Source organism: Haliotis asinina, chromosome 11, assembly GCF_037392515.1.
Source record: "Haliotis asinina isolate JCU_RB_2024 chromosome 11, JCU_Hal_asi_v2, whole genome shotgun sequence".
NCBI lineage: Eukaryota > Metazoa > Mollusca > Gastropoda > Lepetellida > Haliotidae > Haliotis > Haliotis asinina.
Window position 1 is genome coordinate 20,593,816 of NC_090290.1, and position 26,692 is coordinate 20,620,507.

The 26,692-nt window shown below is 41.2% G+C and overlaps 1 protein-coding gene across 1 annotated transcript; it reads left to right on the forward strand.

Moving 5' to 3' along the window:
- Window positions 1–11,834: 11,834 nt before the first annotated feature.
- On the forward strand, window positions 11,835–23,948 carry LOC137255649 (sodium- and chloride-dependent glycine transporter 2-like). The gene is made up of 13 exons (XM_067793120.1): window positions 11,835–11,949; window positions 12,661–12,792; window positions 14,065–14,380; window positions 14,831–14,963; window positions 15,736–15,870; window positions 17,236–17,339; window positions 17,941–18,065; window positions 19,347–19,459; window positions 20,222–20,350; window positions 20,498–20,597; window positions 21,354–21,454; window positions 22,318–22,488; window positions 23,841–23,948. The coding sequence occupies exons 1-13, from the start codon at window positions 11,835–11,837 to the stop codon at window positions 23,946–23,948; spliced, it is 1,782 nt and encodes a 593-aa protein (XP_067649221.1).
- The last annotated feature ends 2,744 nt before the right edge of the window (window positions 23,949–26,692 follow it).

Below are 26,692 nucleotides of genomic sequence, written 5' to 3' on the forward strand. Positions count from 1 at the left end.
AAATGAATTTTGCACTCAGTGACTTTTGACCCCAAAATGTGACATATTTCAAGAAAAATAATTTGACGAGACAACTTATATGTCTAGACCCTAAACTAAAACTCTTATTCCTTCATGAAAACGTATGTGAGGATCTTTATATATCTTCTAATTAAAGCCATGAATTTATTGAGAAATTATTGCGAAAATTTTAAGGCAGCATCTGTATTCCGTATCTAGTGTATGGACCAAACGCTATTTATTCCCTTTATTCAATCTACTGCCGGGTAATTCCATGGATGGAGTAGATTTAGACACATCGTTGTCAAGTTTTTGTTCTCGCAAGGTTGCACTCCTCGACAGATTCACGAGTAGATGAAAACAGCTTTCTCAGATTTGGAGGTCTTGGACGGGTCAGGTAAAGCTAACGGCTGGTGCTTGGTAACAGTAACAAACTTCAGCATGTGTAGTGTATGTCTGTTTGCAATTTGACACATTATTCATACTTTGCTTTTGAGTCCACCAGTTTAATAGAGTCATGCCATTTAATTTAATCCCTTTGAACTGTTTTAAGCTTATATGGCCTATGCAGAGTACGCGGGAGTACTCCACTGAACTGAGTTCAAGATTAGCAGCAAACTTTAATATGGGATTGAATTTACTTCAGTTGGAACCTTCAGATGCAAGTAAGCTTTGAAACTGTCAAACTAAACTATGTTTTGAGAATTAGGCAAGTCGCAAAAAAATCGTGACGCAAAAATTTCGTGATTTACAGTATCTTAGTCACAGACTATTTGGTGACGTCCAGATCTCTCAAACTGACAGCAGTCGTGCTTTCAACAGAGAAGACAGTAGAAATGACAAATGAACCAAACTGATCAAATTGTGAAACTTTAATGGATAATCTGACACACTGACTTAAGAACGACTGCTTTTCGATTACAATAAACGTTTATTTAAATATCAATTTACAAGTTAAGGTTGATGACAAGGGAGACACCATACCTTGATTTGTCTCTATGTCCACAGGTTCAGCAACCTGCAGAGGTTTAACTAAGACTACTATCATTATCTTCTGTTTTCTCTTTGTGTTCAATAAAAATACTCAGTGTCACGAATAGTTCTTCGTCTGACGTCATGACATGTTCTCCCATTACTGTTTTACATCGCTGTGTCAGGCGGTAACATGTGCTCTTTCACGTGATAGATAGGCCGTGGCGCCTGAGATTTTGTTTTCATGAGCTGTTATCTTTCACGGTGCAATCCAAAAAGGACTTTTTCTATAACTTTTGAACGCCCAAATGTTATTCTTTGTGAAATGGTCGTTAAAATATCATTTAGTGAAATTAGTTGGTCTCGTACATTTTAGTAAAGGAGTATGGGTATGTTTCAAATGCGAAATGGGGTGGGTGTGGGGTGTGGAGGTAGGGAGGGATGTGTCTATCTGTATCTCACTTTCTGTGCCAAGAGTCCAAGAATCATAATCAGAAACCATGTGGGATTCAAGCCGACAATCTCCAGATACTGCCACGGAACACATTTTTATTTTTCTCTAAAAAATACAGCTTGGAAAGTTTAGCACGTGTTAATGAGTTGTAGATTCAGTCACACTCGTTCTTACAAACACTCCTTCTTATACTGGGCAAACGAATGATCGGGACGCGGCAAAGTCACAATTAATTTTTTTTATATGGCAATAAAAAATTGTTAAGCGCACAAACAAAAATGACGCGCCGACGCCCGAAAAACATTTCACTTTTTTATTTAGCCTTATCGGAACACTGGATATTTTGAACGCCACTTTTTCAAAACTTCCCGACCACGGAGAATACCAAACCGTCGCTTCACACAAGGGAATCAAACACCGTGACCAAGTGACCATTACTCAACTCCATCACCCCCAACAAAATAAGCAGGAGGTAACATAACATAGAGAACCTTATCCTTGAACTATTGACAAATTCCTGTCGTATTTTATTCCCAGCTTCTTTTAAGCTGTGATGTGTATTTTTCTCATAAACTAGTCAGCTTGATATCAGGTTAACACAACTTAGTCATCTCGACCTGTCTCCACTGGGCCATGCACTGCAAACTGAACAATTTCTGATACGGACTATACTTCAAACCCCAGTGGAAATTTCCATAGCTTGAGTAAACCTATGGGTAACGGTGCGGTCGACACCTCTTAAAGGCAACAGAAATTTTGCGAAAACAGGTAGGAAACATCATTTTTTTATTTCACTCGAAAATCGAAATACATGGAAATCGTGCGTGTTGATTGTGCTGTTTTCGTAAAGCATGGCAAAATTCGATGTATATATATAAATACTTTTTATAGCGCGGTGGAGAACTTTTAGCCATAGGGATGAGAGTTTCGTTGCCGCCGTTCACACCGAAAAAGCATAGAAATTTGCGAAGAATTTGTGAATGCAATAAATCAGTGGACGATGTTTTTGATTTTCGAGAGAGTTCTGTGGCTTCATAGGAAGTTTTGTATAGATCGCTTGGAAATTCTTTATGGTGTCCGTGGAAGTTCTTAATGGTTTCCGTGGATGTTCTTTATACATCCCCTGGAAAATAGTAATGGTTTCCGTGGAAGTTCTGAATGGTTTTCGTGGAAGTTCTATATAGTTTTCGTAGAGGTCTTTACACATTCTTCGGGAATTCACAATGGTTTTCGTGGAAGTTCATAATGGTTTCTGTCATAGTTCTGTATACATTCCTGGGAGGTTCGATATGGTTTCCAAGGAATTTCTTGTTGGCGATCACGGTTAGGCACCGGGGACGTATCATAATATACAGACATGTCAACCAGGAAAAAGGTCGAATAACAGACACGTAGCGTTATAACCGAGATATGTCATCTACAGTTCGGTAACTGGTAGGATAACACCTACCTAGTTAAAACTTAGATATGTTATCCACAGTTCGGCAGTTGGGAGGACTTTACGCACATACTGTCAACAAGAACGGGAATTGAAATATGTGTCTACATTTCGGCAATGGGTAAGAATTTATGCACTGGCGATTATGTCATGGCGATTAGATCTGACGTATTTTGTCTACAGTTCGGCGATGTTTAAGATTTAACGCACTCTCAAGGAAATTCAGAACTAATATATGTTGTCTACAGTTCGGCACATGGCAGGATATTGCGCACTCACTGTCTCACTGGCGCTCATTACCGACTAAACAACGATAATCGAAATGCATGGATAAATCGACCTATAATGGCGACCGACCAGGCCGAGTGGTCTGTGGCATGATGGTCATTCGTGTGACAAATCACGGCGTATTGCTTGAAACACGACCTGACCGTGGCGCTACATAGGGGAAAATACTTATCTCGCACGGTGACAAATGGCGATGTCGAATTGATGTGTAATTAATGCACACACGCGTCTTGTGTCGTACTCCAGTGGGTTGACGTCACAGATCATGTGTATGAAAATCTTAGCATTTGGAAATCCGTCGGTGCTTGTTCACAGATGGTAGTAGTTGCAGATTTCTGATTAGAACTGACACAGACGAGTCGTAATTAAAAGCTGATAATGAAGCTTAGAAATTTGCGGCATAAAAGCTAGAGTAAGCCAGCAACATGTTGCATAAATCGCGATACACAGTTTTGACTTGATGGCATTCATTCAACGATAATTGTATGAGGACAATGAGAACACACTATTTGTATCGTATCGCAACCGGTTCAGTTAGGTTCATTCTTTTTCTGAGCAGAATGTTTCCGGAACTGGGCGGAATTTTCTGATTCGGGTTTTCGGCACCTGACTCTCGCTCCTGGCGTTACTGCCCTGCTTGTCCACAGAAAAAAGGTAAGGTGAGACTGAATCCTCAGATTTGACTTCTTCGTGTTCTTAGTCGTATAAATTTTATTCCAGGGTCACTTCACGTTTGATTGCTTATACCAGGTAAAGGAAGTTGCAGATTTGCGTCTCTTCGGTGATTGGAAATTCCAACCTCAAATTTGTCCTTTCGTAAGGGGTTCCGTAATGTGTTATCACAGTTTGCTCTCTCTCTCTCTCTCGCTCTCTCTCTCTCTCTCTCTCTCTCTCTCTCTCTGTGTGTGTGTGTGAGGGGGTGGGGGGGAGGGGGGTGTGTGTCAGCATTTTGTACTTAATAACCTAAAAATATACTTAAGCCTTAGAGGGGATGATGGCGGAGCTGCTGATTGTATATACCGGACAGAAATGGCTAGGAATATATGTAAATTCTGAATGACGATATTTTCTGATTGGCACACTAATGGAATATCAATCATACCATACATATCTGCAATAACAGCCTGCATAGGAAAATCTGAAAATGAAACTAACCAATTGGTTTCGAAGATTGTTCGTTGGCAAGGAAGCTATAAACAACTGTGAGATTTCAACCAATTCTCAACACTAGACCGCTCTAATATAGCGACAAAATAAATAATAAACAAACAATGAACAAACATCCTTCTATTACCATAGGCAAATGTGTGGTTGACAATGGACCTCAGATTGAGGGGGAAATGGACACATCTGGACCTGACTAACCTATATTCACGACAGCCTTGCCTATAGAGCACTCCCGCAAACAATGAATGGGATACCGGAGTTGAATGGTTCACGAATTAAGTTGCTTTACACATGACTGTCCCTTTTTTGGCATTCCTCCCTCGTAACAAATCGTGAACCGTGTCAGGGTTTTAGGGCTTAAATTCTACAAAAGCCTCACAGAGTCGTTCTGGTGTTTTCATTATGATTAGCGTTTCGTTGAGTATTTTATGTTTATTATTTTTCGAGACTGCAATCCAACGATCCGCTTTAGAGTCAGACAGTAACTAACAGCGCTCCAGATTATTTACGTGAACTCGAGAAACCATGCATTCCGATAACGACACCCGAATCTAAAAAGACAGTCATCTGCTGATTGTTTCCCCTGAAAGAATGACACGTTTTGGAGAAAAAGCATTCTGTGACGAAGAAAAATGATAAGAACAAACTGCCCTCAGAACTAAAAACGTGCTTTGATTTTTCATCTTCCAAGACCGCATTAAAGACTCACCCGTTTCATCTCGAATACTCGCCTATCCTTAAGACTTGCGATTTTGTCTTTCATAGAGAAGTCAAATTTTTCAGAAACGTGGATTTTAAGGATGTATGAAGCATGTTGGAGTGAAAGCAAGCCACATATTGCAGGGTAGCTTTTCGTGCTGAATACGAATCTGTTTACTAAGTTTAACAATGCCTAATTAGATCACAATTTAGGGTCATAGGATTGTAAGAACAAAATTCATTTTAAAAAAGTGTTCTATCTATCATTCTCTGTCCATACGACCCGTGAAGGTCCCGGGTGGAATAGGCCTTCAGCAACCAATGATTGCCATAAAAGATGACTATGCTTGTCGTAAGAGGCGACTAACGGGACCGGGTAGTCAGGCTCGCTTACTTGGTTGAGACATATCATCGGTTCCCATTTGCGCAGATCGATGCTCATGTTGTTGGTCACTGGGTTGTCTGGTCCAGGCTCGATTATTTACAGACCGTCGCCATATAGCTGGAATATTGCTGAGTGCGGCGTGAAACTAAACTCACTCACCCTCTCCATACATGGAACTCATTTTACAATATATTGATTAGTAATGTTACCACGGGACTTCAAAATGTTGGATTTCAAGGAAATGCTGAAAGAAACATTTCAAGGTTTGCAACTATGTTCCTTATGGACTTTGAGTTTTGCGGGAAGCGTTACATTTTACAGGCACTGGTGCTGACAAATGCGAAGCAATGATGAATCTTTTCCTTTTGTTTACAGAATTATATCCAAGGGAAACTGTATGTATGTATGTGTGTGTGCGTGCGTGCGTGCGTGCGTGCGAGCGCGCGCGCGACAGGTTGCGAAGGGCGATTTTACACATATGCCACACGAATGCTTCAGTGCTTCATGCATGTCAAATGAAACTGCTTTCATTCATGCATCGAGTTTGATTACTGATTTTAGCAACATAATTACCCACGTAACAGTTCAAGAAATCACAGGAACAGGTTGGAACCCTATCCGATAATGTGTCCACTAGATGAAGGCGAAATGGAAAATAAACTGCGTGCGAGGCATGTGCCATGACTGAAGGATCGAAGGTGTACTAAAAGACTTTACTGTCACATATTTGGTTTCAGGAATCTTTGTGTCAGAAGATTTTGTTAGTTGATCCACTACTTGTACTTAAGTTTATTCGAAAGGTGCAGTGCGCGTGCACTAGGATACGTCATCCATGACAGTATATATGTGACACTGGTGTAAGTTTGTTTCTAGACACACGCCAAGATTTGTCGTTTGAACTTTGTATCATATATTAGGAAGCCAGGCTAGTATGTCTAAACATATATTCTCCATAGCCAGACAGATCTTTCATCTTTGAGGCCCCCCAGCTGAGGTAGAAATTGAGACATTGCAAAGGTCGGTTAGCTAGCGCTGTAGACAGGCTTTTACCCCGCTTAACAAATGCACCATTATTATAATTTATAATTATTATAAAAAAGGATAACATTCACAGGTATTTCATGATAATATATCACATCATTGACATGCTATGTAACCCAGTATGTAGAGTCCTTAAATATAGTCTGTGTAGCTTTACTCCCATTTAGCTATTTCCCAACAATGTAACGGCGAGACACCATATCGGGAATCGAACCCAGGTCGCCCATGTACTTTAACGCTCTAACCATTGGTCCCTACCGCCCTTCTTGAATAAATACTGGGTACGGGAAAGAATACCCAAATTCCGTTTAACGTGAGGGGGAAATAGCAGCGAAACAGTAAGACGTGAAGACAATGTCAGATCAGTTTACTAAACTGGCAAATATCAAATACATGTATATAAACTATAAACGTTTTACCTAAATGAATGTGGTGAGATATGATTTTCCGTCGGTTTGTTTGTAGGAAATCGTGCGACAGCGTATCCCAATATTCGACCACATCTTTCCTAAAAACCTCAACATTCTCCCAGTCCTTGATTCTGCCCTTCATTAGGACCCATACATTATCAATAGGGTTAACATCAGGCCCCAGATTTTCGAAGCTCTCTTAGCGCCACGACAGTCGCAAGTGACATACATTAATATTAACTTACGAGTATCTTAGCGCTAGTCTCCAAGGTATGGTAACAGAACCGTTACCTGCCAGGTAGGAGACGTTTACCTGACAGGATCCCACACCTGGGATGGCGTGTCCTTACCCGAACTACGGTATACCCCGCACTCCGGTCATGACGATAGGGGATGCGCGAGAAGTAAAATATCAGTACCCGCGGGCCCTTGGAGCTATAACGTTGTTCGTCCAGCAACCACAAGACGATGATCTTCGTGTAATAGTTTATTAAGACTGTGTTGCTGGTCAACCCACTCGATGGTCACTCTATAAGACTTCAGCCGCAAAACTTCCGTCTTAAGCTAAATGCTGGTACTTTTTGAGATAGTTTTTCATACGATTCCTTGTGACCAAACATTAAGAGTGGGAGCGCATCAGACTCCCGACCCTGGGCTTTGCTACCGCTTAAAGCTGGGTCCCTACGTCACAGCCAACACCCTCTTCCTTCTGCCCATTGGTCACCAACCCGTAACCCTGCCTAACTTTTTTTCACTCCCCACTTCTACTTCGTATCCCCCAATACCATATTTGTCAGGCTGTGAGGTGGATTCCAAGAAACTCAAAGTTTCTATCTCCTAACCATATATGTCCCGTGGAACACTACGAACTGCTGCCGAGGTCCCCGGACAAGTTGCTCCATCTTGATAGTACAGTCAGTTTCCTTTTACCTAATCTAAGCTCATGTTGTTGGTCACTGGATTGTGTGGTCCAGCCTCGATTATTTACAAACCGCCGCCATATGGCTGGAATATTGCTGAGTGCGGCGTAAAACTAAACTCACTCACTCACTCGCTTATTTCCTTCCCAACCGAATACCTACTTCTCTTACCTTGTTTATGTGTCCTACCTCACAGGCCTTAGTTCATTTCCTATTTAAAATATATTATTAAATCCTGTCGTTATTCTTATCTCACTACACCTTAATCACCTGTTATTAATGATATTATTCGTAGATCTAAATATTATAACAATAATCATAATTCCATGTTTATGATACTAGGAGAGATTCGAAACTCTAGACCCTGGGCAGTAGCTGGGTCAGTCGAAAACTTACAACCACTGTTTTGTGTAGCCCGCAGTGTGGTTTTGGGTAGTTATGCTGGGAAATCCAGTTATCTCCATACAGTGTTCGAGCAGTTTAAGATATCAACATGTCGATCCGTCGTCAAATGTCCAATAAAAGTACACAACGGCGTCACTCCACATGAAAATATCCTACCCCAAATGTGAAATTTGCTGGGCGTTGGTATAGTCTGTTTGGTTCAAAAGCGGACCGATGAATTGCAGTCAAGCTCGAAAAATAATAAATGTGACATACCCAGTGAAACGCTGATCATAGTAATCAGAACATCATACCAACTCTGAGGTTTTTGCTGAATATTTTTCCTTAAAATAAAAATGTTGTTACAAACTGTCATAAAAATATTGACTCAGTTCGCTATTTGGTACGAGGGAGGAGTGCAGAGAAAGGGACAGCCAGGTTTGCGAGAAAGCATGGAGACAGCACAGGTTAATGAATACAACTTTCTCGGCACTAGTGCGCATGCTTCTCGAGCACCTGGCTGTCTTTCTCTGCACTCGTTCCCCGTAATAAACAGTGAACTGTGTCAATATCATAATGATCTTTTGTTAAACAACTTTTTTTTATTAATAGAACACAAATTCTGCGAAAGCCTCACAGAGTTGGCATGAAGTTTTGATTGCGATCAGGGTTTCATTGAGTATGTATTGCTCGTTAGTTTTCGCGTTACATTGCAATTCATTGGCTCGCTTTTGAGCCAAGCGGACTATAGGTAGGTTTCATGGAATCGTTTGTCCAGTTTTTCACAAAGTTCGGGAGAAGCCATACCTAACTTTCAGAAAAGAACACACCATCCTAGTCTTGATTTTCGTGAGCCCTATGGCAGTGTAAATTACTTTCTCTTGGTGCATCGTTTATCAAGAGTTGACTGCCGTTGTGCTTACCTTACTACATAATATACCGCCTATTTTTAAAATTCGATAATCACTATTAGGGAACAACATCTTCGCTGTAAATTTGGGGAAAACTGTTCATGTATAATGTCGTTTAATGCCTGCACGCTAAGACTTATTTCCTTTATGATTGAAATAGGTTGTCAGTCACGTTGAGAAAAAGACGTTTAGAATATATGCATGTGCATGCATATATTGACACTATTGTACCTGGAAAAGGCCAAAATTCAAGATTGCCTTAATGAGTTTGATTCCGTGAGGGCACATAAGCGTCATGGTGAAATTTGTCAGCGAAAGACACAGCAGGAGTAAACACAATTCTAAAAATAATGAAACGGGTTAAAAATGGATAAACTGATTGTCCACAACTGGTATGAGGTCCAGCCGCCTTATGTGTCAAAAAGCCTTCGTCAGTTGGGTACCTGGAATTTTGAGTTTCGAGTTTGAGTGTGAATCCCAAGGTTAACCTTTCCAGTTGTGACAACCATACCCGTAAGTTTCTCAACAGGGGTAAACATGTCTGAGACTACTTTAGATCTTTCTTTCTTACCACTTCATCCCGTCAGAATTGATCTCCAGTAATCCATGTTTGTGGTAAGGGGTGACAAATGGGATCTGGTGGTCAGATTGGCAGACTTTGTTGTATCCCAATTACGTAAACATACCGAAACATGAGTCGCATTAACCTGTTCAGATATTGACCTACTTTTCAGCCGATCCAAATTTTCTCCTGTGAAAGTGAAAACAGAAATAGATATAGATTTATGATATCTATATAACGCACATATCCACGTACTATTGCATGCTCAAGGCGCTGGTATTTTCCCCTCGATTACTGGATGTCAATCTCAACAGCACATCGTATTTCAATCTCAACTCCCTGGGGAGTATAGAACTCTTGCTGCCACTAGGCGCACCGAGTTTATTGTGGCTCTCTCGTCTTAACGAGATACCCAATTGACAGCTGGGTGGACTTGGACACATAGTCACAGCACTTTGTCCAAGTTTACTGCACGTTGCTGTACCCGCAACTAGGTGTATGCACGTGATCATGTGGCCACCATCTGGTCATACACCAACGGATTCGTGGGTTCTTTTAAGTGCACAGGGTTGAGTACTGTACACTAGGGGTTGTGACAACACTGAAAGAGTCTGCACGCAACGCTGACTCCAAGGTTTTTACGCCCGGTCACAGGTGGGCTGGATCCTGAAACCTCAACCTCACTGGATCACTAGCCTGGCGCCTTAGCCAGCTGGCCACCATGCCCATGTCACAAACAACTCAGGTTACACTGAATGCTGATTCCTAGTTTCATAAGAAAATGGTATATACAAATGAATGTTTTATTTTTAACCTTAAGAGCACCGTATTTCTACATTTTATGGCGAGGTGAATACAGCAAGGCCTTAACTAAGACGCCTCAGACTGTCCCTGCTTGATGAGGTCGTAAAATGATTCACAATGCAGTTTACACCTGTCATGTGTTTTTTTTCTTTGCACCTATTCAGTACAGTTCTGTGACGCACAATGAGACTGATATAATGTCAGTTCCGTACAAGACCGCCCAACCGTTCTAGTGGCAGAGCCTCGTTTTGATATTTCCAGGATTTCCAGGTTTCCTTTTGTCAGAGCTCCCTGTAGGACAGAGCGGTGATGTGTTTGCAAGGATTAGAAGGAGCTTAGTGTTGCAATATACAAGTACTTAGATGTATAAAATCATACTGATCAATATTTATGTATCCACTTAAATGAATTAGTCTAAAAATTCTGGACTAGTATTTGCACTTTGGTGGCGCAATAGGACGTTCTGCATAAGAAAAGGAGACTGTTGTGTAATCAATGTTTTGACAAGCGATGCTCATGCTATCCTTCAGTGGATTGTCTGGTCCAGGCCGCCGCCATATAACTGGAATATTGCTGGGTGCAAGCACTGCAGATTCTACGATGACGATACGGAAAGAGTGCGATCACAACGATTACGTTAACAGATGTAATACGCATCATAACATCTGTGAAGGTCCCGGGGTAGAATAGGCCTTCAATAATCCATGCTTGCCATAAAAGGCGACTACGCTTGTCGTAAGAGAAGACTAACGGGATCGGGTGGTCAGACTCGTTGACTTGGTTGACACATGTCATCGGTTCCCATATTGTCGGATCGGTGCTCATGCAGTTGATCACTGGATTGTCTGGTCCAGTCTCGATTATTTACAGACCGCCGTCACATAGCTGGTATATTGCTGAGTACGGCGAAAAACTAAAATCACTCACTCACTTTAAACATCACAACAAACTAGCAAACTAAAAACCCCCCAACAAACAAACAACGAATGAATGTTGACAGTGACCACTTAATGGTCAATACTGTTTGGCAATGGTTCACAGGTTCTATACCTATGCTATTTCAGGCGATTTTGTATCGTCCCGATGTATAAGCGATGACATCGGGATCAGATCAATGAGTGAGTGAGGGAATGTGTTTTTACTCCGCTTTTAGCAATATCAGCAACATCACGGAGGGTAACACCACAAACAGGCTTCACTTATTGTACACCTGCGGGGAATCGAACCCGGGTCTTCAGCATGATAAGCGAACGCTTTAACCTCTAGGGTACCCCACTGTCCTGGATCAGTTCAGACCTCAGCCCGTATGATATATACGTATAACACTATGCTTCTTTGTTTAATGTCCAGTGCCTCACATTTCGTCTGTTTGTGAATTTATGTAATTGTTGGATCCAGAATGGGCGGAGAAATATGGTCACACCAACTGGACTACTACCTCACATTGATGGGCTACACTGTCGGAGTGGGCAGTATATGGAAGTTCCCTTACATGTGTGCCAGGAATGGAGGAGGTAAGGTGTTGTCACTGTTGTCGCATCATGATCTAATACGCTTCATACCCGTGACGATCCGGAGTAGCATAGGTCTTCAGCAACTCATGCTATGCCTACGTCAGTTGGGTACCTGGAATTATGAATTTCGTGTTTGAGTGTGAATCCCAAGGTTTACCTTTCCAGTTGTGACAACCATACCCGTATACCCGTAAGTTTCTCAACAGGGGTAAACATGTCTGAGGCTGCTTTAGTTCTTTCTTTCTTACCACTTCATCCCGTCAGAATTGATCTCCAGTAACCCATGTTTGTGGTAAGAGGCGACGAACGGGATCTGGTGGTCAGGCTCGCTGACAGTTGAAGGTCCGGGGTAGAATAGGCCTTCAGCAACTCATTCTTGCCACAAAAGGCAATTGATTGTCTAGTCCAGACCCGATTATTTACAGACTGCCGCCATGTAGCTGGAATATTGCTGAGGCGTTGAACTACACTCACTCACTCACTGGTGATCATGAACATCGATTTATGCAGTTGGGATACGATGACATGTGTCAACTAGCTCAGCGAGCCTGACCACGCGATCCCTTCAGCCTCATCTCTTAAAACGTGGGATACTTCTCATAGATAAATTCTAACCCTGATTTTCACGGGAACATCCGGAATCCAGTCTTTCTTTTCAAACATGTAGATGACAGAACACATTCTGAATAACGTTGTATTGCTCCGTTCCAGGTAGTTTCTTAATCCCGTTTATCACCTTCACTCTGCTTTGTTCTGTACCACTAACGTATCTGGAGATGTTCGTGGGCCAATATTCCCGAGGTGGACCAATCAGCGCCTGGAAAATATGTCCGCCATTAAGAGGTAGGTTGGACATTGGCAGCGTCAGCAGTTCAGTAGAAAACCGTGGAGCAAGCATATAGCATGTCCTTAAACTCTTTCATTTAATTATTTTTATCAGCCAACCGTGATAATTTAAGATACCTTGTTCACAAATGATTATATGTGCATTATACATACCCTTGTTGCAGTAGTCAGTTATCTTTTCCTTGATTTCAGACAAGTAGTAGCAAGCAAGCACGTGATCAAACATGGCATCAATCAACACATCGTCAGCTCATTTCCATTCATTGCCTAACAAGCTCGATTCAGGCTGTTTGGTAAATAACAAGCATGAAAAGAAAAAGAACAACATCGAAGATTCAGGGTGTCACATTTTATCATCAATACAGATTCCTGAGTTCGCATTTATTTTGTGGCGCATTTTACACTTGACCCTCTCACTCACATTAAATTCGTGACGCATAAATTTCATAATTTACAGTAAATACATTCGTACAACTCTGATTTCCTTCAGGTTTTACACAATACAGTCATCTCACACTATACCCCAGTTTTACAGGGGAAAGCTTGGGTTTAGGTTGCTAGCCTCCACAACCAACAAGCTAGGCTTTCTTCAGCACAAAGACATTATTCTAATTTCACATCTCACACTATTACAGGGGTAGGGCGTCCTAAATGTTTGCAACCCACTACCACAAAACCATACTTCCTCCAATATGAGGGCATCATTCTACACTCACGTCACATCCTTGTGGGGCGCTAGGGTAGTCAAGTAGTTATAGCGTTCGATCGTCAAGCCGGGATCTATTCCCATTTGGGTGCGATCTGTTTAGCTCATTTCTGGTCCCGTTGTGATATTGCTGGAATATTGCTAAAGCGGTTTAACCTCCACAACCACCAAGCCATACATCCTTAAATACAAAAGCATTATTCCAATCTCACATCCTCTGATTGCAGGGGTAGGCCTGGGTTCAGTCCTGATCTCCTGACTGTTCGCCATCAACAACCATTCAACCATACTTCCTTCAATACAAAAGCATTATTTTAATCTCACATTCTCTTATTGCAGGGGTAGGCCTGGGCTCAGTCTTGATCTCCTGGCTGTTCGCCATCAACAACCATTAAACCATACTTCCTTCAATACAAAAGCATTATTTTAATCTCACATCCTCATATTGCAGGGGTTGGTCTGGGTTCAGTCCTGAACTCCTGACTGTTCGCCATCAACAACCATTAAACCATACTTCCTTCAATACAAAAGCATTATTTTAATCTCACATTCTCTTATTGCAGGGGTAGGCCTTGGTTCAGTCTTGATCTCCTGGCTGTTCGCCATCTACTACCCAGTCTTCTTCTCCTGGATCCTGTACTACCTCTACTTCTCCTTCTTCCCTACTCTTCCATGGACTCAGTGTCACCAGGAGTGGAACTCCCTGTACTGTGTAGACGAAACGTCACGTCACAATAGCACGTTGGCAGCCTACAACTTGACAACATCAATCAGCAACTTCTCAAATTACGGGATGAACACCACACTCAGTATACTGACGAACCTGTCGGCTGGAGAAGACAGTCATCTAGAAGTATCGGCCTCCGAGGAGTTCTTTCGGTATGCCGTGTAAAAATAATATATGGGAAAATATAAATGTGATTTCTCATTACAGGATAGAATCATGTACCATTTTAATTAGATCGCTGACAGACAAGTCCGAGTGAAACAGTGGACGAAGTACCCACCTGGTCTTGTATATTTGCGTTTTTGTCCCAAAATAACAATTTGTCCCTTTGTCTTTGTCATTCTTGCAAGCAGATCCTTTTGGTGCGAAGATCCATATATAAGGCGATTATATGGATGGCAACTTCTTCATTAATGTATAACACTACGTTTATGGTCTACCTCTTGCGCCCGCTCCAGGTGACATTTTATGCTCTGAACATTGGCTTGTCAGTGCCAAATTTGTGCCTGTGCAAGAAGGTAGTGAATAATTTTACTACATCAATTTGGGCAAATACTTTTAGATTAACCTGATATCCTGAATCGTATACTTGTGTTACTCAGAAACCGAGTTCTAGAAATGACAGATGGTCTGGAGAACATGGGAGCGATGAGATGGCCACTGGTCGGTTGTCTGGCCTTGACCTTCCTGTCTGTTTATTTGTGCATCATCAATGGAGTCAAATTGTCTGGCAAGGTAAGCCGATATGTACTTCCCATCATTACTGTACATATGACTACCTACTTCATTCAACTGCTGGGAACTAGATTTTGCAAAATATTCCGTTCTGTCTAAATGTACTGTTTACACATGAAAACAAATTCGTAAAGTTGAATCGATTAGTGTCATCGTAAGTGGTAAACATCAGTGGAAATTGGCAATTCTTAAATAAACATCAGTGGAAATTGGCAATTCTTAACAGGACTTTACATCAAAATGCAGCTGTTCAGATGCACGATATTTGCAGATGCTTTTCGGCAATTTGATGCATGATTCTCGTACACCATATGTATATTCATAACATGTTGTAAGAACTCCTTTGCCTTCCTAACCAACTGTGTGAGTGAGTGGGTTTACTGTTACAGAGCATAATTCGTATTAAAAAATTGTTACATCATCATCATCATCATCATCATCATCATCATCTGCAACAGCAGTAGTAGAAACAGTAGCAGTAGCAGCAGCAGCAGCAGCAGCAGCAGTAGTAGTAGTAGTAGTAGTAGTAGTAGTAGTAGTGGTGGTAGCAGGAGGAGGAGGATGGGGAGGTTGAAGAGAAGAGGCGGAGCCGGAGGAGGATTAGTAATACGAATCAACACTTGTCCTTGAGGCATACCGGAAGCCAATGACCGTGAGTTCGAATGCCGTAAATACATTTCTACTTTTATCAGGTCCTTTCCCTACTTGTAGGTTTCTCAGACCTGCATTATATTGGGCTTTTAACTCACTCTCTATGTGTTGTCTGTTTCAGATCGTGTACGTAACCGTGTCCTGTCCTTACATCCTAATCCTGGTGTTCCTGGTCCGTAGTTCCACACTCCCCGGATCTGTTGACGGTGTCATGTTCTACATAATGCCAGACTTTATTAAACTTGCTGATCCAAAGGTAATGTAGAATTAAATGCTGGAAGCTTTATCTAGGTATAGACATACAGGTCTCAGAACGGGGGAAAGGTGAACGATACTGACGTACGTAGGAAAGTACACACCAACGTTGTTATTTCTTTTGCATGTGAGTTTAGCCGTCTTAGGCAGGGACGAGTCTACCCTAATAATATTTATGCTTAACCATCTCCATATGCATGCTACTGACATGAGGGGCGTGGAGTAGTCCGGTGGTTAACGCGTTCGCTTGTCACACCCAAGACCAACGATTGATCCCCCACATGGGTACAATGTGTAAAGAGTGCTTCTGGTGTCCCCAGCCGTGATTTTGCTGGAATATTACTAAAAGCGGTGTTAAAAGAAACTCACTCTCTCACCTTTTGTTCCATATGCGAAAGTGGTTACGTTCTGGGTCAGGATAAGCAGGACAAAGAGAACAGACTACGATATGCGTAAAATATTGTTCAAATTGACTCTTTCACAAACCTCACTTCCAAGCATCTATGAGTGAGCTTAGTTTTTAGCAATATTCCAGCAATATCACGGCGGGTTACACCAGAAAATGGGCTTCACACATTGTACCCATGTGGGGAATCGAACCCGGGTCTTCGGCGTGACGAGTGAACGCTTTAGCCCCCGGACTTAAAGTTGAGGGGAGTGAAACCAAACTTGATACCCCAAATTAAGCAATGTTTATGGCAACTCATTTTCAATATTCTCCTGTATTGCGTACAGCGACTAGTAGTTAAAGTGGTAACTAAATCCTGCCGGGTTGGAAGCCGCGATACTACAGATCCCCAGCGATGTGGCCTAGATTTGGTTGCTGGTGGGTAATCAGTTGTAAACAATGCTTTGTTCGAATATGTATGACAAGTTTGTTTTTGCATATGAATTCTATTTTCGGTGAATGTTTGCAAATGTATGAACTGGGTCTCGTCGTAAAATGTATGAAAAATGCTGAATTCATTCCATTCACTCAGACACGCACTCGCACACTCTCACACATCACTCTATGGTTCACTCCCATAACGCAGACCTCCCAAAATGTAGATAAAAGTAGCACACTAATTACGTGGCCATGCTGGTTACCCCTGATTAATGACCTGGTCCACACTTTAATAAACATGGAGAACAACAAGGGACTATGTGTACATCCTTGTCTAACACCTGTGGATCAACCGAGATGGATTCCATTTGCTTTAAACATATCTGTTTCCAAAAGTGGAACCGGATTCGTAAACAGGCAGGATACGGACGCAACCAACCATAAGAAGTGTTGTTTTAACAGGTCTTCATTTTGATAGGTCTGCGTTTTGTGCGGATTTCATTCACACAGCACTACGATAATTATTTCTTTAACCTTCAGGTGTGGATGGAGGCGCTTGGCTTGAGTCTGTACCAGATGGGAATCAGCTATGGATTCTTAATAACTATGGCAGCCCACAACCCAGTCACGAACAACTGTTTAAAGTGAGTCCCTTTCGTCCATTTAGATAAGAAACGAGAAGGCACTCTCCCCACATCATAGATATCTCTAAAATCATATAGGGATTATTCGGGATTATTAGACGTACTGTAGCACAGTGTGTGTGGCATTATACTGGAGTAAAGGAATTGCGGCCAACTACGGTTTTGTCAATCTCAAAGGGACAACTAATTTTATTTCTTTTAAGCATAGTTAGGAACACACATGTTAACTAGATATAGACAAATTTACCGACGGAAAAAGAATTGACGAAACAGATCCTGGTAGAAGTCTGGTAGTTAAAGCGTTTGCGACGGTAACGGTGAAGACCCGGATACGATTCCCTAGATGGTTACAAAGTGTAAAATCCATTCTGGTGCGATATTTTGCTGCGAGTGGAATAGTGCAAAAAGTGGCGTAAAACCAAGCACACTCACTGAAAATTGGTCTAACAAACATTTATATATTTTCCAACAATATTGTTTACTGCCGTATTTCATCTGTAGGCGTAAAACAACATTCGTTCTTTTCAAATGCACGAGACTTGCAATCTTGAAATCTTTTGAAATCACTACGAAGTTCATGATATTTCATAATCATTTCCAGAGATGCTACGTTCATCACAATGCTTACGTTGCTGTCCCAGATTTTCTTTGGCTTCGCGGTGTTCTGCATCACCGGCCACGTGGCGTATAAACGTGACGTCCCCATTGAGCACTTTCAGACATCAGGTGAGTGAGGAATGAGTCTGGTTTTATGCCGCAGTTGCGGGTGCAATCGAATCTGCTTTTCGCGTTACGAATGAAAGTAACTTTATGTAGCAAACTTATATTACAATTTTGTAAATTTAATAACTTCTTTTGCGCTGGTATCAGATACAAGAGTCAGAGAACGGCCGAATATGTAGAAGCACACTAGAGAACAGGTTTATACATGATATGACTATTATGTATTCATACAATTATGACGCTCAGACTAGGCTCGATGCTGAATCATACACCGTAGGCAAGAGTCAAAGAACGGTCTTCCTATATTAGAGAACAAGTTGGGGACTCCCCTCCCATACTCATCGGTCAAGCGGCCGATGGGGGAAGACATAAGGCACTAATTATGGAATCACCAAATCACCAAATAAGGAATGAGCAGAAAGCCGGATACGGGCCAGGAATGTCATCTTTGTTACTTGATGGAACCTACCTACCTACCTACCTACCCACCCACCCACCTTGTAACAAGCAAAAGAATAAACCGTGTGGACCCAAAGACGGACTTGTGTTTTGAACAGAGGCATATCCCCCAAACCGTCATAATTGTGTGAATACGTAATATTCATACCGTACATAAACCTGTCCTGTATTGTGCTTCTATATATAGGGCCGTTCTTTGACTCTTGCCTCTGTTACTGGTGATCAACCAGTAGAAGTTGTTTTAAACGTGCATCTACAGTCATGGCAAGTGAGTGAGTGAATATGTTTTTACACCGCTTTTAGCAATATTCCAGAAATATCACGTCTGGGGAGACCAGCTATGGGCCATGTGGGGAATCTAACCCTCTTAAATATAGATTATCTGTGGGAATGAATACCCGAACTCCGTTTAGCGTGAAGGGGAAATAGCCGCGAAAACAGCATGATGTGATGACAATGTCCAATCAATTTACTAAGTTATTAAGTCTGCACTTGTTATTAAACTGAAGTGGTTAACAATTCGTTTAAATTCGCTCTCAGATTGTGTGTTATTGATCTGATCTTACTTGGTTGCTTTTATTATATTATGAACACAATATACCGTTCGCTGGAAGGGCCAAGTACGGTGCAAAACCTCAAAACTATACGGTTCCCCTTCTCGGTAAAACTAATATTTTCAAGAGTTTCTTTAGCCCTTAAAGATTTGGAAGATCAAGGTTACCACACCACCCCTTCTGTAATGTTAACACGAACATCCAGCTTGATCAAATCAAGGCCATGATTTGCAATGATGTTTTCTTATGAAGAATTTGTTCCTCTTTGCAGGTTTCAAACTGGGTTTTATTACATATCCCGAGGCGGCCTCATATCTCCCCTTTCCGCAGCTGTGGTCTGTGTTTTTGTTTGTGATGCTCTATACATTAGGAATAGACAGTTTGGTGAGTCAGTATTGGCATACCTGAAACGATTAGATAGTTTAGTGAGTCAGTATATTTGAAGTAGGACTAGATATTTTAGTGAGTAGGCATTTCTGAACACCAATATATGCGAGTGTTGGGTGAGTCAGTGTCTCTGAACACCCACAAGTATTTGTATTTCAGAACACCAACATATGCATTTTGGTGAGTGGGTGTGTCAGAACACCCAGAAGGATTAGTGTGTTTGTGAACCAGTATTTCGGAACACTATCATAATCGAGTGTTTGGTGAGTCAGTGTGTCAGAACACCCAGAAGGATTAGTGTGTTTGTGAACCAGTATTTCAGAACACTAACATAATCGAATGTTTGGTGAGTCAATGTGCTTGAACACCTAAAATGATTGGGGTGATTTGTGAGTCAGCGTTATGGTCTATCTGAAAGGATTAGACTGTTGAGATTTAAGTCAGTGTTTTTAAACATAAACGGTTTAGAGTGTTTGGTGAGTATTTCGGAACATCAGCGTATTCAAGTGTTTTGTGAGTCAGTGGTTTTGAACACCTGAAAGGGTTAATGTGTTCATGAGCCAGTGATTGTGCGGAGTCAAAGATTTGGTACAGCACTGCACAGGAACATTTTACACATATTAAACACACAAATCGGTCAGTCAAGATTATGCTTGTTCAACCAGTCAAGATGGAGAGTCAAAGATACGGAGAATACACCAGCACATGCTAGAAATAAACAGCACCGTCAACCAAAATCATGATACTGTACTGTTCCAGGTTCCTTCTTATGAAGTTGTGACAGCCATGTTCAGTGAGTGGTTCCCGAATTTCGGTAAAAGACGATGGCTTCTCAACGCATGCGTATTGTTCCCTTCCTTCCTGCTGGCACTACCTTACATGACACAGGTTCGTTGTATTTACTTTGGGCGTTCCTTGGACCCGACCAGTGCATTTCAGAATCACACTGAGCCTTGGTTCGCGAGAAAATAAATGACAGATGGTAATGAAAACTAAAGCGTCAAAGAAATAAGGCTTATTTGTTTTCTTTTTCAGGGTGGTGTATATTTTCTTACTCTTGTAGAGTGGTACGCTTTCTTCCCTGCTATAATTCTTTTCGCCATGTTGGAATGCGTCGTTGTCGCCTGGGTGTACGGTGAGTATACAAGAATACAATAGTGAGTTCCCATCAGTAATGCCCAGTCAGTAACCACCCATCACCAGTCATACATGATGACATAAAAAAACATCCCGTGAAGATCCGGGTTAGAATTCGACTGAGCAACCCATGGCAGGGACCGGGTGGTCAGACATGTCATCGAACCTCATTTGCCTGTCAATCTTGATGTCAATCACTGGTTTGTCCGACTCAGTTACTGGTAGACGGTCGTCATATAGCTGACCAATGCTGCTTTAAACAATAAACAATAATAAGATTTAATAAAATAACAAAAAAAACCAACAACAACAAACAACCCCGGAAAAGAACCAACAACAACAAATTGATATACATGAAATAAAAAAAATAAAAATAAATAAATTCATTTTTCGGCCGGGTAACTTTAAACATAGAAGCGATAATCATTAGCTGAAACAGCTGAGGCCCCATTACATGATGGCACGTTTGATGTGTTATTTAAAACCTAGGTTTTATGGCTTGAAGTTCTCACCAAATGTAAGAACCCAGACTTGCTACATCGGGTGACTAACAGGTCTCATTATTTGAAATACATATCATCGTATACGTTCGATGTTCATGATGTCAGTACGAACCACCGAGGAACTGAAGACATGCTAACTGCAAACAAACATTTGTGAAATCACAGTAACGTTTGAAAGTTTAAACCAACATAACATTTCCCAACTATTAATATCATTATCACGTCGTCTACTGATTGTTTCGACATTTCAGGAGTGAAGAGGATAGACAAGGCGATGGTGTTACTCTGGGGCAGACATCTTTCCCCTATCATCTCATTTCAGTGGAGATTTGCCTGTCCGCTTCTCTTAGCAGTACGTACCCGAGGTTATTATTTTCTTACGTGTGCCTTTGGAAGGCGATACACATTGACATATATCATCGGTTCCTAATTGCGCAGATCGATGCTCATGTTGTTGATCACAGGATTGTCTGGTCCGGACACGATTATTTACTGACCGCCATCATATGGCTGGGATATTGCTGAGTTCGGCGTAAAACTAAACTCACTCACTCCAACACGTCAACGCAAGCCGAAGTCTACTATCCCTTTGTTACAGGGGTATGCCTGGGTTCAGTCTTATGTCCTTGTTGTTTGTCATCTACTACCACAAATCCATAATTCCTTCAATATAAAGGCATTGTTCTAAGCTGATATCTCATCTTCGATCAGCGGGTAGCCTAGTGGTTACAGCGTTTGCTTGTCATGCTGACTAACCGGGTTTAATTGCCCATATGGGTACAATATGCCAAGGCCCTAATCCCTTTCTGGTGTCCCTAGCCGGAATATTGTTGGATTTTTTTCTAAATGCGGCGAAATTCAAAAACCCACCCACTCTGTGTAAATAAAGGTACATTTCAGGTTTTATTTTCCTGGCTGTATCCTATCGTTTAAGTATATACAACGAATGTTGCTTTGTTCGAATGAATATGCAATTATGCCTGTACCGTCAAAGGGGGTTGAGTGAGTGAGTAGGTTAATATTTAACGTCACATCGGCAGTAATTCAGCCATATCATGACGACAACATTGAACACATAGTTATTTAGGATTGCCACATATTCGAATCATGCGTGGGCTGTATTGGGTATGTCTGTCTCAGGGTCTGTATGACATACTGTATTCTTACCAAACAACTGATTTACTCTTCGTTATTCCCAGTGTGTATGTATTGCAGGCAATGTTCGTTTTCTCGCTGTACTCCTATCGACCGCCCCAGTTTGAAGACTACAACTTTCCCCCATGGGCCAAATGGTTTGGATGGATCATTTCCATCGCCACCATCCTCCCGACACCCCTCCTTCTCATCCAGTCCCTGCACTCCAGCCCGGGAGATTCATTCCGCGAAGTACGTACTGACTGCCTTCTCTTAAACCCAGTGCGCTATTATGCGCTCCTTTAAGGAACAATGTCACAAATTTTATATATATTTATATTTTAACCTATAATATATACTGGACGGAATAAGTTGGTATTTTTATGACTGATATTTTATCAGTATGTCATTGAATAAATACATTATTCTTGATTTCCAAATTTACAAATTCCTAACTATTTTTGTCCAGTACATATATTCTACTAAAAGATCTAGTATCCCTTACATTTGAACTCGTTAATTGAAACTTTTAGGCGAACAGCTTACAAACAGAGAATACTTGAAATGTATGGAATGGCAACAGTTGCCTCGTACATCGACAATTGTCGTCCGCGGTGTTGTGTGTATTCGCCGAACTGGTTTCAACCACAAGTTAGTAACAGGATGTGCATGAGCGCTCTGTGGGGTTCGCTTGAAATGTTCGGTCGGTAGAGGGCGCGAAAGTATATTTAATGTAATGTTTCGTCAATTAATTACAACTTGCCAATGAAATATTGTAATCTAAATGGGTGTTTGTTTTTAAAGATATATATGTGGAAGTTTCCCTGTGGGCTGATAGTGATAGTTAGATGAATGCCTTTTTTACTTTTAGAGACGTGTGGTCTGAAATAGAGACTTTAAAGCTTTTTTTCCCCACAACGCGCCGTTTATATTGACAGGGTCTCAGCTAATCTTAATAATTCTTTAGAGGCGATTCATAAATATGCCCATGACACAATCAGAACCCTGCATTATTAATCATAAACAACTATTTATGCCGTTTTACAGATCGCCGCCATATACTGGAATATTGCTGAGTTCGGCGTAAAACTAAACTCACTCAGTTTATGCCGTGCACAAATAGCGAATTCCATCCATTGTGTGCGTGTTAGGCAACGTGCTATCCTTGTATTGTTATGTGACTCCCTTGGTTTCCAGCGGTGTGGATGTAATTTGTTGAGAGTAATGTTGGTGTGAACTTCCATTGCAGTAAGGGACCGTTGATAATGAATGACTGGGGGTGGTCAGGAACAAAATATTGAGGCGTCGAAAATTCCCTTGTTAATTAACAAACGAATTTGCTGGTCTATCCGTCACATGCGGGGGCGACCGGCAATACATGACATGTTTAATCCTTTGACCAACACCGGGTGTCAACACTGATTCGCCAGTGGCCTTTTCGTATACTTTTTACAGCCATTCACCCTGTACATCGAATGCATCACGAATCGCAATTCCTTTTTACATGTTACACTTACATATTTACATTATCTTCCTAGGTAGTTGGTTTTGGACGTGGGAAATCCGCTAAGTCTTTAAAGTGTAAATTTTCTGTTTTCTTCCAGAAATTATGTCACGCCTTCCAGCCAAAGCACAGATGGGCGACCCATGATCCCATTAATGACGATGACGGAAAGAGCCCTGCGACAGCCGAGTTGATGGCAGATTCATGATCGCCAAATCTAAATTCAGTTTTTCCCTAAATGACATACTTTTCTGCTGATGTTTCAAGTTTGGGATTCGAGCCCAAAGCTTATGGGCGTCAACTCCTTAAACAAATATACTCTGTGTATCAACAGAACAAACATTCAATTGTTAATATGCTCTGTATGGTGCATAAATAAAATAGAAGATAGATATGTATTTCATCATTCTAAAAGCTATTATTCGGAAACTTTTCTCAAATACAACATGGAAATTAGTATCATCAAATATAAGTAATTAATTAAAAGTAATTAAAATCACTAGTATTAGATCAACCATCGTGAGACTGTAGTGTGTTTATCAGCCAAAACATTCCGACGTAGTCCAGAGCAACGAAACAGAAAAAGACAATTCCATACTTCCACGTGTAGAAATGTTTGTGGAGGTGATAATATTCGCGGCCATTCAGAAATTACGTTCCGGGCTCGTTACAAACATTCTTTTATGAATGTACTTATAAAGTACATCTTTATGTACTAAAGCTTCATCTTTGATTGGAGTAGAATATAGGGTTGCTTCATCGTTTTAGTAATAAGTATAATAGTAACTTGCAGATGTTTATATTTCAACCGAAACTCACCAGCAAATGTCCATGAACACATAGCACCTGGATAACAACTTGTTATTCTTGAACCAACGTTTCAGAACTAATTCTTGCTCCTTCATCTAGCAAATAAAAAACAAATTGTTATCCATTAAAACGTGGCATGTATTCACGTCCCTCCGATGCTCATGCTGTCAATCATTGGATTACCCGGCTCAGACTGTTTGCACACGGCCCGCTAATACCGCTTTTTAAAGAGTCAGTTGCTTGTAAGGCTAATCACCTTTAAGGTTGACACGCGAAAGTCAAGTCTCAATTTGACCCATTAGTGATCAAACCAATGTCATATGTTTCCATGTATGTTCAAGTGAAAACTTGCCTTGCCTTTGCATGTGTGACAGTTTTGTAGCATCATTAACTCACCTTTTTCAGCGAACACCTCGTGCCATAAATCATTGATTGTTATCCACAAACACATAGGATCATGCATGATTATGGATCATGATTATCACTATTGTTCCGTTTTCATGTCGAAAACCGGAAGACATGCATGCCTTGTGTTATTGAAAGTTGTTTTGCGTCTTGTTGAATTGCGAGGTGGTGTTCTCGTGTACGACAGAATGGGTTGTTGAAGCTTCCGTAAAATATATCGTTAGTCCAAGATTTTGGTACGTGTGTCACTGAATCACGAATTGCTTTAAGCAGATGCACTGTACAGACGATCAGTGAGTGAGTGAGTTTAGTTTTATGCCGCTTTTAGCAATATTCCAGCAATGTCACGGCGGAGGGACACGAGAAAATGGGCTTGTACCCATGTGGGGAATCGAACCCGTGTCTTCGGCGTCACGACCGAACGCTTTGACCACTAGGCTACCCCACTGCCCCAGGCGATCAGTGAAATACGTAAAGTAATCAGATCCTCTGTGATAACACTGTATGATGACGCAGTGTTCAGTTATTAGCTCTTGTAGCAAGAGCATGCTTACTATGCAAAATGTGTAAACATTTATATTTTGTTGGAATAAATTATTGAGATTCAGTGCCATGTGTTAGCATATAGTTTCCGCCAGGTGTTGAATTATCTTTCAACCCATTTGATGTGTGAGTGAATGAGAGGTTTTGTCCCAAAGAGCATTTTAGAAATATCGAGGTTAGAAACCAGTTGATGCAGACTGATGCCCACGATCATGAGGCTGGTGCTGACAAACCATGATCACACTCAGGTCGACTCTGGGATTCGAACCAGCTGTCACGGAATCCTAAAAAAAACAAAACATCAACCGTTACACCTGCCAGATATTGCTTTTTCACTCGTCTTTGTTTTTGCACAAGTGACCAATATGTATTTTTCCCAGAACAAGATATTGTTCCATTTCGAAATTTATGTATGGAATGTGTCTCGCACTCCTACACTTGTGACCTGCTAGATTTGCGCTGCTGTGTGAAATTCAGACACATATCATTTCTTAATACGTATAAACTAAAACCATTCAAGCTTGAACATATGATTCGTCACCTTGAACACTCGAACGAAACAGACAAAACAGGTCAAATACTTACATACCTACCAATACATTTTAGTATACGTGTGTCATGCATGCATTTATGAAGCGATTGGTGAGTTTGCTTCAATACCACCGTGAACAGTATTCTATTTATGTCATTGCGTGTCAGTTTATAGTATCAGAAGAAACTCATCCAGACCTTCTTTGTTAATCAGTTCGGTGACATCAGCGACCACCAGGATTATTCCGGTGTGTCTAGATATACAGTTGGGCTAACCAGGATTCTAATCTCCTTTGACCAGCCATTACAATTGGTCTTCATCAACCCATGCTTGTCGCAAGAGGCAACTAACGGGATTGGGTGGTCAGACTCAATGACTTGGTTGACACATGTCATCGAATGTGTAGATATTGTGTAGATCGATTTTCATGCTGTTGGTCACAGGATTGTCTGGTCCGGATTCTATTAATTACAGACCGTCATATAGCATAAAACTAAGATAACTCACAACTTTATTAACGCGTAGTCGACTGTGCAAATGCGACTATGTGTAGATTGATGTTCACAATGTAGATCACCCGATTGTATGGTTCTGACCCGATTATTTGCAGACCGAACGTTCACAGTTTTAGTATTGCTGACTGCGATGTTAAATAATCAAAG